The following is a 17,871-nucleotide window of genomic DNA, read 5'->3' on the forward strand; positions in this document are numbered from 1 at the left end:
TATATAGATATAAATATATATATATATCTTAGAAAGAGAAGAATTAACATTTTGGAAGTTTTATTACTTGGCATATGTTTCATATGTAACCCCACCTCATGCAGACCTAACTATAATCAAAGTAGTCACCATCTGTCGGTAAGCTTCTTAACAGGCTGGTGTCTATTCTAATCTTCAAAATATCTTAACTAGGTAAAAACATGGTGTATTCATTTCACAGATGTGGAACTCAAAGCCCAGGTCACTGGCCACACCAAGGTCTCACAGTTGAGGAGCCAGGATATAATTCCAAGTCTGTGCAATTCCACACAATCTCTAAGTGTGGGTAAGAGATAAACTGTACCAGGCTACCTCCAATGGTCTCCATCATCAAACAAACCAGGAAATCAGGTTTCTCTCTTCTTCTCTTTCCCCTGTGCCAGCTCAGGCTTTCATTGTGTCTTGACTGGTCTCTACTTAAGAATGGTCTGATCTAGACTCCTAGACTTGCATTGATCATGCATTATGATGTCATTAGGCAAGTACCCATCATCGATATGAATTCATTATGGGCTTCTTAGGAAATAAATTGATAAGGATTGAAAATCACCGAAAATTTTCTAGTTTTTTCATGTGCCCAGTCAATTTTTTTCTCTTTATTCTCATTTTATTGCTCTTGGCATTAGAGTTTAGTATCTATTGATGTTAGCATTGTAAACTAAATCTATATTGTATGGTTTATAACTTGATCATAAAGAAATTTTGTCTTAGTTCTGTACTGGCTGGATTTTTGTCATAATTTTCATCTTATTTGTTATATAATGTCAGGAAAAAAATTTTCAATTCATGGTACCTTTGTTTTTTCCACTTGTTACCTAAAATTAAATTGATGAATCTAAAATAGCAAATCAATAATCTATATTAATTAAAACATTTAGCTATTTAAGCATTACAGCAAAGGAAAATCTAAGAGTTCTTATCAGAAAATTGTCAAAAACTAAAATGTACTTAGGTTTTGCAACATTTTTTTCAAACAATTTTCTATTATAAGTCCCCTGATTATATCCTCAGGAGTCAATTTCATATGCTTACTAAATTATACTTTTTCTTGATTCTTATCATCTGGAACAAAAAAATGGCAATATAGGACAAGGGATTTAGCTCAGTGGTGCTGCACATGCCTGGCAAGCCCAAGGTCCTGAGTTCAATTCCCGGTACCAGGAAAAAAAATGGCAGTATATATAATACAAGGAAAATGCAAAGTTTATTTTTCCCCCAATACCAGGGGCCTCGCATATGCTAAACAAATACTCCACCAAGGAAGTACAACCCCAGCCCTCAATGTATTTATTTCAGACGTATTTCAATTTTGGTGAATTTGGGAGATCTGAGATTATTTTTGAAATAAACATTGTCCTACTAGACTTTTTCTGTTAGAATTTTTTGTTGTTGTTACTAGACTTTTGTAAAGGAGGCTTCTAATCATTTTCTTTAAAAAAATCAAAACAATAAGTGACAACACAGAGAAGGCTTCAGTATTCAGGTTTAAGTACAGGTTAGCCATCAACATCCTCTGTGTTTTGTGTTTCTTCCCCTCTACTTATCATAAGCAAAGGTGACAGCATTGAACTGTTAAAAATAAAAACAAAAACAAAAATAAAAAACTCTCACAAACAGAAAAACACCTCCGTGGCCCAGGTAAATCATTTTCTTTCTTTGCCATTTCTGAATAACCTACACTGCTTTGTCATAAAGCCATGCCAGCCACAGTCTGGTCTGTAGATGAGAGCTTTTAGACTTTTCAGGAACATTTGACCAGCACAGAGTTTGTTAGCACAAAAGAGCTGCCTGATTAAACAGGTCAGAGACCTGCCTGAAACAGATCCTAACAGGCTGGCGTGTTGTTCCGGTGCTTTGACAGTTAGGGTAAACAGGGTGTAAACAGGGAGAGCTGCCTGGGAACAAGTGACTTGGGTGGGTATGAATGGTCTAATGCAGCAGGGACAGGTGGCAGGAGCCAGGGAATGTGGGGTGAGCAGTGGCAAAGAACTTTAACCAAGAGGCCTACACAGAGTAACTGGCTAAAAAAAAAAAAAAACAAGTAGAAGCCTTGAAGATAAAACCAGACAAAACTATCCAAGTAGGCTCACACAGCACACCGACAGCATAGCTAGGGACAAGAAGGATGTTTGCTGAAGTTCAGGGTCTAAACTTTGGGCTCAGGACGTGTCTGAATGATAATTTGATGAGGGCCATAGGTGGAGAATCTGCCATTCACTATTCTGCATTTTTTTAAAATGGGAACCACATGAGAGTCATTTGTTCTTTTGATGCATGGAGTAAAGTAACAATGAATAAGGCCAAATCCAAGATACAGTTTTAGGGTGAGCTTGAAAGCTTAACTTTTACATGTGCTCCCTAACAGCAAACAAGCAGAAGTGGAGCTGCTCAACAGGGAGGACAGGCTCTGGCAGGCTCATGCGGGCATTTCTGTCCCACTCAACCCAACACCATATTTCCCCTCCTCTCTGCCCTCTCTTCCTCTCTCTAGGCTGTTGTCATTCATGTCACAACTGAAGAAACACAAGTAAAAGGTACAAAAACCGCTAAGTGAAGGGACTTCTCTGAAACTACCTCTTGAAGACAGTAAGGAAAACTCTAATCTTCAGTCCTGGTCTCAGGAATGTATATTCCTTCCAAAGTGTGGAAAGGCAGAAGTTGCTTGACAAATCAGCCATGGGGGAAGAAAATCATTGAGAATTTATGTGTCAGGGAAGAAAAAGTGTAGATGTTTAGTATTTAAAGATAAGAGAGAGACTTGAAGGTACAAAAATAAAAGAGCTATCTATTACCCTCAAGAAATGATGTCAATAAATGATCCTCCAGGGACAAGCACCAAGTTGGTCAGTTGGACAATAAGGGGTACAAGACAATGGCCTGCTCTGAGTTGAGTTGAGGAGATAAGAAATGCACAAAGAGAAAGAGGGTTTGTTGTAGGTATAGAAGAGCTCAACGGAGTTTAACATTTACTAAAAGTCTCTGCGTATGCCAGGCGTTGCTCTATTTGAATTATATGCATTCACTCATTTACTCTATGTAGCATCCCAGGTGGTGAATGTCAAGTGTTAAATTATTTATGAAACAATGATGCTTTGAGTGATACCCAGAATTTCTTCCAGCCAGTGTGTAGTGGAACTGACAATTCCTCCAAAGCTTTGTGGAGAGGGCTGCTTACAACCTGGATCTTGAAGGCTGGGTGGAGAGTTTAGGGCCAAACACATCAGGAATAGAGTCAGCTTGGCAAACAGGTGCCAGTCAAGGGACAGGAGAGCAGTGCGGGCAGTTCTTAGGATTCAAAGAAGGGTCTACTCAGCCCTGCCTCTGCTGCCCAGGTATCAAGGCGGCTTTTGGGAAAGATCAACAGAATCTGTGGGTGTCTTGTAAAATGGAAATAGCAATAATAACAACAATACCTGTTCCACAAGGTAACTGGAAACAGTCAGTGAGATGACATCTGTAAAACGCCTGACCTTATAACTACATACTCGTGTGTGTGTGTGTGTGTGTGTGTGTGTGTGTGTGTGTGTGTGTGAATATATTTGCTAGCAGGAGAAAGTTTATGCTCTAGAGTAAAAACAGATGATAGGGAGATTCTGAACACAAGGGGGAGTCTGACTATAGAATTATCCAATTAGCAGTAGGGAGCCATTGAAAGTTGAGAATGACAAAATGAGTGAGAAGTATCGTGAAAACACTTTCTGAGGAAACTCAGTCTGGCTATAGCACTTCTGTGCAATTTAATGTAGGGGCGAAAGAAAAGACACAGTTGGAAAGCTATTTTAGAAGCAGAAAGGAAGGAATGGATATGGAATATGTGACTTTTTTGTATATAATTCCCTTATTCATTCACTCAAAAACACTCACATTCATGGAGCAGTCTGTTACCAAGAGCTGTTCCAGGTATTGCACAGCAAAGAACATCATATTCAAAAATCCTTATTCATTGAGATTATACTCTAGAAAAACTCCTTATTAATATAAAATATATAGATTCAAAACTGAGAATAAAGAACGTAGAGGAAAGTGAAAGATTAGAACAAGTTATTCTAAAAGTACGTCATCTGATTACTCAAGTCCACCCAAATCTTTTTCATCACTGCTTAACCTAATCTTGGTCCGTCTGCATTTCCCTCAAAGAGCAGCTGTAACATCTTTTCAGGTCTGAATCTGAGAATTCCTGATTCTCATATTCCTGATCACAGATTTGACACCTTTTTTTTTGGCTAGATTCTGATTTGAGTCTAAGTAGCTCACCTTTCTCCGTGCTCTTCTGGGAAGAAACATAAATGTCCTTCAGAGTGCCTGCAGTAATGACATTGCCCTTTTCGGGTCCTACACTGAATGAATGTGTTCCTAATTCAGGAAAAGCCCCTTTGGATATTATAGAAAGTCTCTACTTAGCTCTTCCTTTGGTCTCATGTCTGAAGCTCAGTTTTAGTAAGAGTTACGTTGCAAGGAATTAGTTATATGGCTCATGATCTTGTCTAACCTACCTGTCTTACACTTTCTCACAAATAAAGGCTTCTGTTGTTGTTGTTTTGATCATTAAAAAAATACACTATCTTCTTTGCAAGAGGTAAATGCTTTTTCATCAAAGGAATTGTAGGAGTGAAGGATTTTTTTTTCAAATTTGCAGGTATTAAGAGTGAAGGAAGTTAGAAATTATTAATAAATGTGAACTAGAAGATGCAGGAATCTGCACTAGTGTGTGAAGTTGTTATCTAATGAAACATAAGCACATGAACCTACACTAACAACATTTCCTGTAACTACTGCAGTCTATCTTTTTACTTAGGACTTGGAGTATTCCCCAGCACTTACAGAGCACTTAATACTAATCATTGAGTTCAAAGATCTCTCCTGCTCACAACAGGCCAGTGTAATGCCCTCTCTTGCAGATTAAAATAGAAGGTTCAGAAATCCAAAGTGCAGAACCCAGAGTGGTGATGACAGTATTCAACCCAAGCCTTTTGGATACCATCACAGCAAAACAACAAAACTTGCAGTTCAAATTCTGAATGGCCAGGAATTTGTAAATGAGGAAAGATCCTGAGATTTGCAGTGGTCAGCATCAACTTTATTGGAAAGGTCCGCAAGTGACTCATTTTGTGATTGTAACTTCTTTGTCCTTTCTCGATCTCACTAATATATTTTTGAAAATTTATATGTTTGGTTCCCAATACAGTAGCAAATACATTTTTGAATATTAGCCATCATTTTTACTTGGAGCCTGGCATCCCTAAATGACTGCTGTCATCATTGTGCACATTCTCTTGATTCCATAATGTTGTTTTTCTGACCTTGAATTTATTAACGCCGATTCATTTTGCCCTGACATTGGCATTAACAGGGAAATGGCTTTGTTTCATCCTAACATTATAAAATCACCTCCCAAGACTTGCTTTGACATTATCAGGAGGTGGTTATAGTGACAGCAAGGCCACGGCAGACAAGAGTAAATTACAGTGATTCCCAGGGAAAAAAAATCATTAAGAAAAGTTACCGCTGTGTGATTTCAGTAGCTATTTTTTCATACTTAAATATCCCTGCTGTTTAAAAATCCTAAGAGGGCTTAGACCATATTTAGAACACTCCTGCCAAGTATATATAGGAAAAATTAAGTCTCTAAGGAGACATTTGGCTATAGCTTGACAAACAGGAACCTCAAATTATATTTTAGCTTTACAAAGTGTTCAAAAGCATTGAAATCCTGTCTTTAAAAAAACCCACACATTGGAATTAATGGCACAATTATCTCCTTTCAGCTACAGACACTTGTATTTCTTACTGCCGAATATCAAAGGCCTGTATTGCTCTACCGCCTGGACAGAATGTGGGGTGTTTTACAAATTTGGCTTCAGCACAGTATGGGGCAATATAGATTGCCTTTCACAATTTTGACATCATTTCAAGCAACAGCAATCCTCTTGCTTGCATCCCCCGATGGCCCTCACTTAGGGCTGCCTCACCTCCCTCCCACCTTCACGCAGAACAGTTCCATCTCAATGTTCCTTTAGTTTGTGTTCCAAACTTAACCAAGCATCTTCCCAATTAAAAAGAAAAACAGGAAAAACAGATCAGTGATTTTGTTCAGGGCCTCAGGGACACATCTTTTCACCTTCATATTACTCATAATGCCCAGATTATAATAACAGCTAATATACTTTGCCTAATCACAGTGAAAGGTAGGCTTCTGGTCTCTTTTCTCAAAGTACTGGTCATCCTTGCCTCTCTGCCTCAATCCAGTCCCCTCCACAGATGCACACTGTATCCTTAAAGGAAAACAACCATAATACAAGACCTCCTTCTCTTCCTGGGAATGTTTTATTTAAAAAACAACAACAACAACAAAAAACACATATGGAGACCTCTGAGAAATCAAGATATCCAACCAGAGCTAAAGAGTCAAAGCTGCTCAGCAGTTTTTTCATGTGTTGGCACATAGATTCCTCTCACATTCCCCAAATATTTCACACCTCCCTTCAAGATAACACCTCATGTTGCTCCCTCAGCTTGGCATATAACCTTATTTCCTATTTCCCAAATGCAGTCATCAAGGAAAAATTCCTTCCATTTCCTGTTCTCTAATGTATAAGCTTTATATCCATACACATCAGGCTCTACTCAGTCTTCTCTCTTATACCTGTCTAATTAGCTAGCTAGCTATTTACTAATAACAGAGATAGATTCAGCATTCAGAAAGAAGCAGGAGGAAATGACAGAAACTATTTACTTGTTTAGTAAATATTTATTGAGCATCTATTCAGAGCCAGGAACAGTGCTGCATACTAATGATAATAACCACAATGAACAGATAACAAATGTGAAAGGAGAGCGGGTCAGAGTCTCCCACAAACTGAAGTCCCATGGAATAGGTTTTCTTCAAGTTAGTTTAAATGAGGATTTGGTCCCCTGAACTGGAAAGATGGAGAGAAATTCAGTCACAGTCATCACTATCACTTGACCTTCAAATGTAAAAGTGTCCGCTCATTTTGTATCTGCACTCGTTACCAACAAAATGGCCGTCAGTCTGCAGATTCCTTTGACTCATGAAGCTCTGCTGGTTCCATCCACGGCTGAGGCTGTGCAGGCTTTGGCAAGGCAAGACCTTCTTATAATTATGGGATCAGGTAGGAACTCATGTCTCCTTCAAGATTATTTTTTGGACATTTAAGATAATTGGTAACTTTGTTAGAAATATATATTAGAACATAGTAAAATTTTGTGAAATGTAATGGGATGATTTGCTTCAGAACTAAATTGTCTTTATCATCTCAATAAAAGAAGCTTATTTTCTCAAGAACCATTCTTTTTTCATTAATATTCTTAGTATCTTCAAAGGACTATTTATTTATTGCGGAATATTTGCAAAGAGTAAAAATTATTAAGATAAAAATTTAAATTACTAAAGTCAACTGCATTCTTAGCACCCAGCGATAAAACTGGTCTCATTTTACTACAATGTACGCCAGTATTTTTGCTAAGGGTCACATTATATAATAAGATATTTGAATAGCTGTATCTCTGTACTTAAAGGGATTGTATGAGGTAATCATTTTGCCATTTTTGCATCTGCTTTTACTCCTGACACAAGGTCATGTAATTGAAAATATACCTTTATGCGTGTTGCAAATGTGCCTGAATTGTGCCTTCTCAGGACCACTACTGTCATTTCACCTTCCACTGAGAGTAAAAGTTGTGCCTCTTGATTACACTCGACAAGGGCTTTTCTGATACCCAATTAGAAAATCTGTGATTTCTCAGCACCATTTTTATGAACACCTTGCCTATGTCTGTGTCTGGAGGTGTCCACCTAAACAGGATTTCAATACATCATTAACGATCACTTTGGGAAAGGTGCCCAGCCTCTGGCTTATAAGTTTCTCAGTGAATTAATTCTTTTTCAAGATTAGCAAAGGCTATTTTTTTTCCTTGTTGCAAAAGACAAAACCTGGCGTGGTGGCAGCAGTGTCTCTTGCTCCTGCGTTAGCCACGTGTCATCTCTCACCAGCAGTGGTACTGCAGGCTGTAGACATGGGCACCTTCACACTGAATGGAGGCTCCCTTTAATAATGTTGTACACAGTGTTTCCTTGGTTAGACAGGAGAAAGTACCCTACGATATCAGAGGAACAGAGAAGGTATGGCTGCACTCGCCCCGCCAGGTCAGAACCCAGTGCCCTTGATTATGTGGGCCTGTCTCACCGCTCAACTTCGGCACTGTTCCCAGCAGCCCCTTCAGGGCTGCTCCTTGGCTCGGTTACACTAAAACCAAGTAGACTACGTGCTGTCACATGGGCATCATGCTACTAGTGCCGCTGTCTCCAGACGCACACAAACCAAGTTAGAAACATGGGCTGAGAGCAAGAAATCCAGGGTGTTTTCACATAAGGACCTCCGGGTAGCACCTCCTTGCTACCATGGAAACATGCCCTGTGTATGCACTCTGATGGATACAAGAGTGTACACACTGAATGAGAGCATAAAAGTCACCTCGGAGAAAATGGGTGCTGCTACTCCTAAGTCACCTTGCAAGGCTTTGTGGAATACACAACAGTGGAATTCAAATCTTCAAGAGCTGCTTGTTTTGACCCCAAATTCTCTCCAGATTCATCCCTGCAGAACATACACAGATGCTGCCTTTCAAGGGAGGACACTTGCTTTCTTTCTCACTTCAAGTGCCTCGGACTGGATAAGTAATGATGAATTCATTACCTGCAGATATAGGAATTAGAACTCTTCCACCCTGAGCTTCTAGCATTAGGGAGGACCAACAAGGAAACTGAATGATCAGGAAGTATACTTAGGTCATATTTTATATTTTTTAGAGCCCCTCCACGTAATTCATTTCAAGACTCCCAATTGTGAGGTAGGTAAATCGGACAAGTGCTATTATCTCTGCTTCAGAAGCATGGAGAGAGGGCACAGAGAGGTTAAGTGATTTTCCCAAGTTCATTCAACCTATTAGCCACAGGGATAGTGCTTGAATGCAAGATCCTCCCCTAATTCTCTTAAATCACCTCATCTTTCAGTACATATGAGTAGAAAATCTATCCTGTTCTAAGGGACATAGATAAGAGAGACAGGTCAAACAGAACAAAAACTCCTAGTAATTACAGAGATTCAATAGTGATTAGCTATTTAATCAAAATGGGGTGAGATTCTTAATTCTTTGCCTTTAAAATGATAAGCCTTCTATTAAAATATTTAAACAAATAATAAAAACTCAAGAGAACTTTAGAATGCCTACTGCAAACCCTCCCCCTAGTGTTACAGTTGTCACCAAATTACAAATTCCATATGTGCAGCTACCTTGCTGGTCTGGTTCATTGCTATTTACCCACATGAACAGTGCCTGGTTAAATGAGAGGTGGAAAGATGGGTGGATGTCACTAAGTACTTTCATGATAAATTCAAGGCCTTGCAGTGAATTGATGACTAGTCAGAACTAAAACTTGGGTTTCGTGGTCTTAACTCATGTTTTTTCAACTGCACAGTACCACTTCTCAGGGCCAGACATGAGACAAAGAAGAAATGCAGTTAGGATGCCTAGGAAAGGTGGGGAGGAGACAGACTGACAGACAGACTGAAACAGAGACAGACTGACAGACACAGAGAGAGAAAGAGACAGAGAGAGAGAGAGAGAGAGAGAGACAGAGAGAGACAGAGAGAGAGAGAGAGACTACCAGATTATAGTCTGTAAAGTTTCTTCCATTACTCAGGATCTAACTTATAGGTTCAGTTTTATATCTCATCTCTCACAACTTAGAAAAACATCCACAAAGGCTGTACAAATGGGTCATAATCACAGTTCTTCAGCTCCCTGCCATCAGTTCTCAAATGCCTAAATCATACCTGAATGCAGCACACCTACCTTTGTTATTAGCCTGTTTGGTGGAGGTTATTCACTCTTTGACGTTTCTTTGCAAAGGATAAGAACAATTCAGAACATCTTTCCCTCAGCAATCCTGGGTGTGCTCCAGGTGGCGACGGTAGAGGTCACTTTATTAATACAGGCATCAAGGAAGCTGTCATGGTAACACTTTGCATTGATTCCTTGAAGTGCAGAAGATAAAGCCAAAAAGAGAAACTTTCAAGTCTATAAATACAGACCTGGCATTGCTCGAGCATAGCAGCTCCCTGACAGGGTGAGCTAAATGTATGTCTTTGAACAAAACACAAACAGAGAAAAGAAAACTTCCCTTTGGTAATATAACAGATCATCCTGGCCATGTGGGAATGAGTGACCCCGCAAGCTATAAGAGAGAAAGAATAGAAGAAGTAGCAAAACTTATTCCTGGCTGGTGTCCTCTTTGAACACGTGGAATCCATCTCCAAGTCTACAGTTCCATTCCTTTAGGAAAAGACCGAGAGTAGGAAGATAAACCAAAGTCTCATAACTCACCTTTTGACAATAGATTGTAGTTTGGGAAGAGCAGGTGAGTGTAACAATCAAGAAACCTACACACCTACACACACACACACACACAATTAAAGAAATAATTTAGCTACATCCATATGACTCTCTTCACCGATGGTATTAGAAAAATAAGTAGAAGTAAGAGAGGAAGAAATGGTGTTCATTCGTATTCTTTCACTGTGGAGATTCTGAGTGTTTTTATAAACTCATGGCAGTTGTGAGAGCTTATTTGTCTACTGTTGGGGATTGCTTACTGAAGCTGTGATCAGAGCTAGTATAACACCTCCCTGACTTCAGCTTTTCTACGAAGATTCCACACTTCATCTTTTGGCCACATAACATTAACCTCATCTGTCAACATCGACAGATTACATTGGTCATCTCATTCGAAGGCATTCCTGATAAGGGTTATAGGTTGTGTAATGTGGTATTGGACACACCGCGAATATGGTCTTTTTATCAGTAGTAAAACAAATTCATTAGAATATCCTCAAGCTATATCCAAAGGAGTGTTCGCTTTTACTATATCTAGTGATTGTATTTTACCATAACAAAAAAGAATGGTACCTAGCCAGTAACTATGTGTACCCAGTATTGGATCAAGCATTGTGTAAGTGATTTAAAAATAACCTTTATGTTCATTGAGATGAGACACTCTTAGACTGTCACTAGTAATAAAGAGAGTCTGGATAAGCTTAAAATAAATAGACTACAAAATTATTTCACCATTCTCGGTTAGAGGCCAATCCACATAGAAGGGCACCAACTAAAAGTTATAACTGAAGGCTGCACGTTGAGCCCAAATTAAAAATCAAAGTTGGATCCTTAATGGACAATGAAATCCAATAAGAAATGGACATCAGGTGAAGACTGTAAATGGGTGTTTATTCTTATGCCAGTTCTGCCAGCTGGTAGTGGGGGCCTGGAAATTTGTGTGGAGAAGGGCGTGGAGCTCAGTGCAAGAGTGCCATGCTCAAATAACTATATTTCTATCTGAGTTCACTTTGTGCTGCCATAGCTGAGTATCAGACTAGTAATTTATAATGAATATATATTTGCATGGGCTCAAAGTTCCAGAGGCTAGGAAATCCAAGATAAGAGGATCAGCATTGGGCTAGGGCCTTTTTGTTACATCCTAGCGTGGCAAAAGTCAGGACATGGTGGAAAGGGAGACAGAGAGGTGTTGAGAGGTAGACCTTAATTCTGCCATTAGTTAATCCATGAGAATACCTCTTTGATACTGCACTTCTTAGTACTATTATAATGGAAACTAAACCTCAATAACAAATTTTGGAAACAAACATTTAACTAATAGCAGTTTCCTAGACTGCAGGGAGACAAGGGAATGACATTACACATGCCAACAGATTTTTTTCATTCCCAACCTAGACCTTTGATATTTCTGGTTTATATCCTGTATGAGCTGATTCATATTTGAGCTGTGCTATATAGGGCACAACTCAAGAAGACATCATATTTAATGCTATCCACAAAGAACTTTGCCCCATCACAGTGTGGTGTGAAAGCAAAGCAGTAAATCAGTGCAACTGGAAATCTACTTAAGGTCCACAGAAGAGTTCCCCATTCCAGGAAGTGGAGAAGTCAGTTAGGTCTTAAGGAGCATAGGACGCTGTACTGTGCAACACCACTGACCCCATTTCTCCTGACTCTTCCCATCTACGTGAAGAGCAATAATCTGTACATCGGAAGGCCTAGACATTGCTCAAGTTCTACCTTAAATCAATGCTGGTCTACACCTTATCTGAATGGTTTTTGAAGTTTGCTGCAAGCTCTGGTATTACTATTTTCAATGAGAGCAAGAGCAAATGATATGACAAGAACCCTTTTGGTTCCTCTTGTCTCCCAACTGTGAGCTGTGGTAAGGGCCCTGACTTAGGTCCCAATTTTCTGTATTTATTCCAAGAAGAAAATTTACTCTAATATTTCCACTCCTAGTCTTTATGACCCCTCTAATTCCCATGGCTGTGCACTTAAAAACTCTCTTTCTCTCTGATCTATACCTGTCAAGACTTCTTCATTCTCTCCTCCTAAAATACATCAGGGACAGACGCTCATCTTCATTGCTATGGCTGCGCCTTGATCCAAAATGTCATCACTTTACCTCTAACACCAACTGAGGAGCAATATTTGTGGTCAGGACTGTCTTTCCTGTACACAATAGGATGTTTAGCAGCATTTCCGGCTTCAGCCCATTAGGAGCCAGTAGCAGGCCCTCCCTGCCCAGTGGTGACAACAAATCTATCTCCAGACAGCATCTGCTGTCCCTGACAGGAAAAGTAATCCAATATGAGAACCACTTCTTTAGACTGACATTAACATTAAATGCTAATTCTTCAATTTTTCAGTGCTTTTTCTAATTATCCCAAAATCCTTTCGGTCAGATTCAATCAAGAATATGCAGTGCTTATTTTGCATATTTTCTTTGTCCAACTCCAAGTCCCCTTTCTCTCACTCTTCTAGTCTGGCTGTAACTCCTAGATAGTCATCCTCAGAAGGAGACCTCTGTGATTAATTTCAGGCCCTCATATGATTGCTGTAGTTTGTTGGCATCTTTTCTCAACATCCTCATAGTCTTGCTTTCTCTATCTATGTTTTAAATGCTGTCTGTTTTCCAGTGTTCTAGCTGCAGTCCTCGTTTGCACTTGATCTGTTCTTTCAGCATGATGCTTTCCTCTTTGCTTCAGGTTCATAATAATGACCACCCAGATCTGTATCTCCAGGATCTGCATCACCTGAAACATTAAGTAGTTTTTTCTAACTAATAGCAAAACACCTGTGGTACCTACAGACTCCTCAAAGACAACTGATCCAAAAAAATGTCATGGTTTTCCCTGACCAAACTCTTCCTCCTATCTCCTTTTCTTAATAAGTCTGTGATGCATCCACATACCCAAAACAGGAGCCTTAGAATTCACACAAGCCATCTCTCTCTAAATCAGTACCCTCCTTCCTCATCCTGGTGCTGTAACCTGACCCTTGTGTGTTCTAGCCTCACCTTTCTTTTCCCTTTAAACCTCTATGCCTCGCTGCTCACTTATCTTTAACAACTTCCCATTGCCCATTATCTAAACTCTGCAGTGTTGTACGTAACACATTCACAACCAAGATACCACTTACCATTCTGGTCTCCCGTGCACATTCAGCATAACAGCCATAGCCCATTCTTAACTCACTTCATTCATCTTCCACGTTTCTCTGAAGTGGGCTCCTTGTAAAAGAAAAAATGAAATTTTGCTGGTTTTTTCAACAGCGAAAACTGATTGCAGGAAATGAGTGAACAGGTGTTTGAGAATTTAGCAATAAGAAGAGTACACTGAGGAAACATGGAGACAGTAACCACTAGTAGTAGCAACTGCTACTCTGGGGCTGAGGAATTATAGGAAAGAGGATAAGGTTTTCAGGGACTAAGAGTGTGGACTAAGGGACTTCACGGGGCTGAAGTGTGCACCTCTGAGAAGGGTTAGTGCCTAGCTACTGCCTGGCACCTCTGTGACAGGAGATGGGGCTCAGGCCACTAGGGAAGAGTTTTTGCCAGGCAGAAACGTTCGCGGGTGAAATGAAGCTGGTTCTGGATAAAGCTGAGCACTGGAACCAAATGCTGCTGTAAGGATGAAATCCATTGCAGAGCCAATACGATGAGGAAGCGCCATCAGTCAGAAACAAAGACGGTTCTTCATTCATCCTTCCTTTTTGGCTCCCTCCAGTGCCTCTTGGTGGAATCTGCAGACAGCTTCCACCAGGGTTCTGGCTTCAACATCAGAAGGGCAGGTGTAGGGTTCAGGACCACTGTTTAACCAGCATCACGGTGTTTCACCTCTCCTTGCCGTTTACTCATAGTTTCCCCATCATGATGTTCTTTCTACCAACTCTGCCAGTGCAACTCTTATTCAAACACTGTCTTTTCGAAAATCTTTCCTAATTTTCCCCCAAAGCAATTATTGGCACCATCATTTGAGTTTCACTAGCAGTTTGCAAATACTTCCTGTGTAATCTTTTTATATTGTACCATAATATTTCTGTATAAATGTGTTTATTTTCCACCAAACTGTGAGCTCCTTTAGGGCAGTTAGAGTTACAACCATAAATTCTAGCAGCAAGCCTGACACAAAACAGACGTTGGTTGAGCTGGATAGAACAAACAAGGGCATTTTAATTAAATGAATATCGGACCATTTCTATATTTTAGCCTACCAATCAAACTGGAACTCCTTAAGAGCAGAGATCATGCTTTGTGTTTCTTTGCTTCTCTTGATTGGTTTTATATGCTGAAGAAGAGCTTAATTTTTATCCACCTAGTTTGCTCATTAACCAACACAATTTTGATGCAAAGTAGCATGAACACAGCATGGGGTGTGAATATTAGATGAGATTTGTAATTAGGTTTAAATGTGCTTCTAGTATATGATTCCAGCACATAGTGCACATTATAAAATTCTGTATTTGTTGAATTTTTGTGGGCAAAACACAACCAAGAGACCAAATGCAATGTCTTAGAGTAAATTCTAAAGTAATTAAATATATTCTAGATTTCATATTTTCTATTTATATCTTACAGAAAATATATTCCCCCAACCCAAAAAATGATTAATCCTGGGCTACATCTGTTCCTTGTGTATTCATTAAATTTCTTATGACCATCAAAATCAAGTAGTAGATTATTTAAATGTAGGAAAGATATTGAATTTTAACTTAATCACCAGCTTCTTAAAAAAAAAGAAAGAAAGAAACCTCTGTTCAAAAACTGATTTACATTCAGGTCCAGGTAGAAGAAAAATAGCTTTTTTAAAAAAGGGGGAATGATATTTAATTAACTATTGATTTCTTCTCAATTATTCAAGGCAAGCAATTATCGATATTGATGGAACAGATATTTCCTACCTCTAGTGCACAAATGAAAGGAAATATCCCATTCAGCAATCTGCTTCCTAGAACAAGAAATGCTGAGAATCTTTAATTTTAAGTGGGAACAGTTATTAGGATCTGTTTATTCCATATTGCACCAATTAAACAGATATTTCTTGAAGTGTAAGCAAAACAAAATCCTGAAAATCTATGTATGCTTTCCGAATTAACAGCCACAAAAAAACAGGGCTTTTGTTAGCTTTGTCCATTAGGCCAACCTAATGTTTGAAGCTTTTGCTTCATAGCTAAAGATCTTCACATTTTAAACCATAATTCCTAAAATACTCTAATTTGACTCTATTTTTTATTATTTCTAAGCTATCCAATACGCAGTAGCTTGTATAATAATTAGAACCTATATAAAAGAACATTGTCTTTTATATCAGTATTTTGAGTCTGAAGAATTTAGTGCCCTTAACAGTCACGGCCGAATTTATAGATAGCAAATGTGGGTACATTTGCAGATTATACCTACAGACTAGGTCTGACTGCCTTGGAAGTCCTCCAAGGAATGTGGAAGAAGGCAACCCAACAGGCCCCTGCTGCAGGTGTTTTGTTATTAGTTCTGTGGATACCTACCTACCACCATCTTTTCTCAGCTCTCTTGCACACAGACCATTAACATGTTTGTATGTAAGAAGTTTCTCCTGAAGATGACATTATTATTGAATGCTATTAATAGACAAAGCAACATTTACTACAGAGTTACTACTTGGAGGGTGGCAGTTATTTAAAAAGCAATATTCCCTTAATAGTAACGTTAAATGTGTGCATGACTGTGTCTGTGTGTTTAATTATGTGACATATTTGCAAAATTTGACAATATTATTTTTAAATAAAAAGTTATGATTTATAAAAAAGCTACTTTTTCTGCTCTGTCCCCCACCTCCACCCCCTACTCTAGCGGGGTCTGTAAGTGAAGTGCTTAAACAGCATTTGTTGTTCGCAAGTGTTCTTGGCTCTTTTACTCTTTGTTGTTGTGTTAATTTCCCTGGGTTCTATTTAACATTCTGCTAAATCAGTGAAACCTTGATTACCTAAAATAATAAAGAGATGGAATTAACGAGGTTAACCAGAATTGTGAAGATATAAAAATTATCAGAGGTGAAAGTTACATGATAAAGGCTGTGAGTGAATTTTAGTCTCCTGTTGCTTGTCTTGATTTATTCAAACTGATGCTATTAATTGATGAACATAATGAAATTTTAGTAATCAGGGTTTCACCATTGCATCTATTACCAGTTCCAGAAAGCAAGGTAACCTTGGGCTCTGCTTCCTGTATTTACAAGGCAATAAAAACTCTAATAGGCTGTCAGGACAAATGTGACTGCTCTTCCTCACACTCCTGTGAAACAAGCCTTCCCTCTTTCCATCTGGCTGCTGCTTGCCCGGAGCACCTACCTTCCCGTCCCCTCCCCTCACGCCCCCTCCTTCCCTTGGGCTCTGTCTGCATGTGCACAGCTGCGGGGTGAGCGGCCCTCCCCTTGGAGAGGCTGGGTCCTTTCAGCAAAACTGCTCTGCATTTTAAATGCTACTCATCTGGTTTCAGAGCTCTGCATTCTTGTATCAGGCATTTGTCCTTTAAAAACCCAGGAGGTCACAACAGGTCGCAGGTCCACGCAGGGATGATAACTGCCAATCCAGGAGTATTGCATTACTTTTGTATTGGCTGACCCGAAATGGACAATGATGATATCCAAGATTGCAGCAAAAATCTATATGAGAAAAGACTAATATGATCAAAACAGAGGCAGCATTTGTTTGGAAATTGGAGGCACAGGCTTCGTTTGTGGCAGGGAGGAGGGAAATGCGAGATCACAAACAAGATCGATAGAGATGTTTTTTAAAGCTGAAAACATGATGTACCAGATGAACTTAAATTGATTCTGCTTCTTCTTCCCGTACCCCCTCCCCGCCATTCTGCAGCGAACGTCTGCGACAATGAGCTCCTGCACTGCCAGAACGGAGGGACGTGCCACAACAACGCGCGCTGCCTGTGCCCGGCCGCGTACACCGGCATCCTCTGCGAGAAGCTGCGCTGCGAGGAGGCGGGCAGCTGCGGCTCCGACTCCGAGCACCGCACCCAGCCGTCCGACAGGCCTGTGCCGTGGGGAAGCAAACACAACTCAAGCATTTGCTACCAACGTAGACAACACACTCACACCCACTCCAACACAGTGTACAAACTAAGAAAGGCCTAACTGAACTAAGCCATATTTATCAGACGTGGACACCAGATCGGAGTCAAGACTTCTAATTTCTGACTCCAGAGGAGTTGGCAGCTGCTGATATCATCGCTGCGAGTCACATTGCCAGCTGCGGAGCTTATTGTGGATTGGAAAGGCTGTGACGGCCCCCCAACAGGAAAGACAAAAGAACAAAACAAATCAACCAACCTAAAAACACTTGCTACTGTAACGTGGTACACTCCAGTACCGCTCTAGTACCAGTGTGTGGACCAACCAAATAGAAGCATTCTTTGCTGTCAGG

General features: G+C 39.8%; 1 protein-coding gene across 1 annotated transcript in view; it reads left to right on the forward strand.

Annotated features, from left to right (window-relative positions):
• The window catches only part of Ntng1 (netrin G1), a 329,941-nt gene extending 312,359 nt beyond the window's left edge, over nucleotides 1-17,582 (forward strand). The window contains exon 10 of the mRNA XM_033758073.1: nucleotides 17,308-17,582. Coding sequence (XP_033613964.1) covers nucleotides 17,308-17,582 — 275 coding nt within the window. The remainder of the gene's footprint in view (nucleotides 1-17,307) is intronic.
• Nucleotides 17,583-17,871: the final 289 nt, after the last annotated feature.

Source organism: Fukomys damarensis, unplaced genomic scaffold (assembly GCF_012274545.1).
Source record: "Fukomys damarensis isolate Sample0158 unplaced genomic scaffold, DMR_v1.0_HiC HiC_scaffold_33, whole genome shotgun sequence".
Classification (NCBI taxonomy): domain Eukaryota; kingdom Metazoa; phylum Chordata; class Mammalia; order Rodentia; family Bathyergidae; genus Fukomys; species Fukomys damarensis.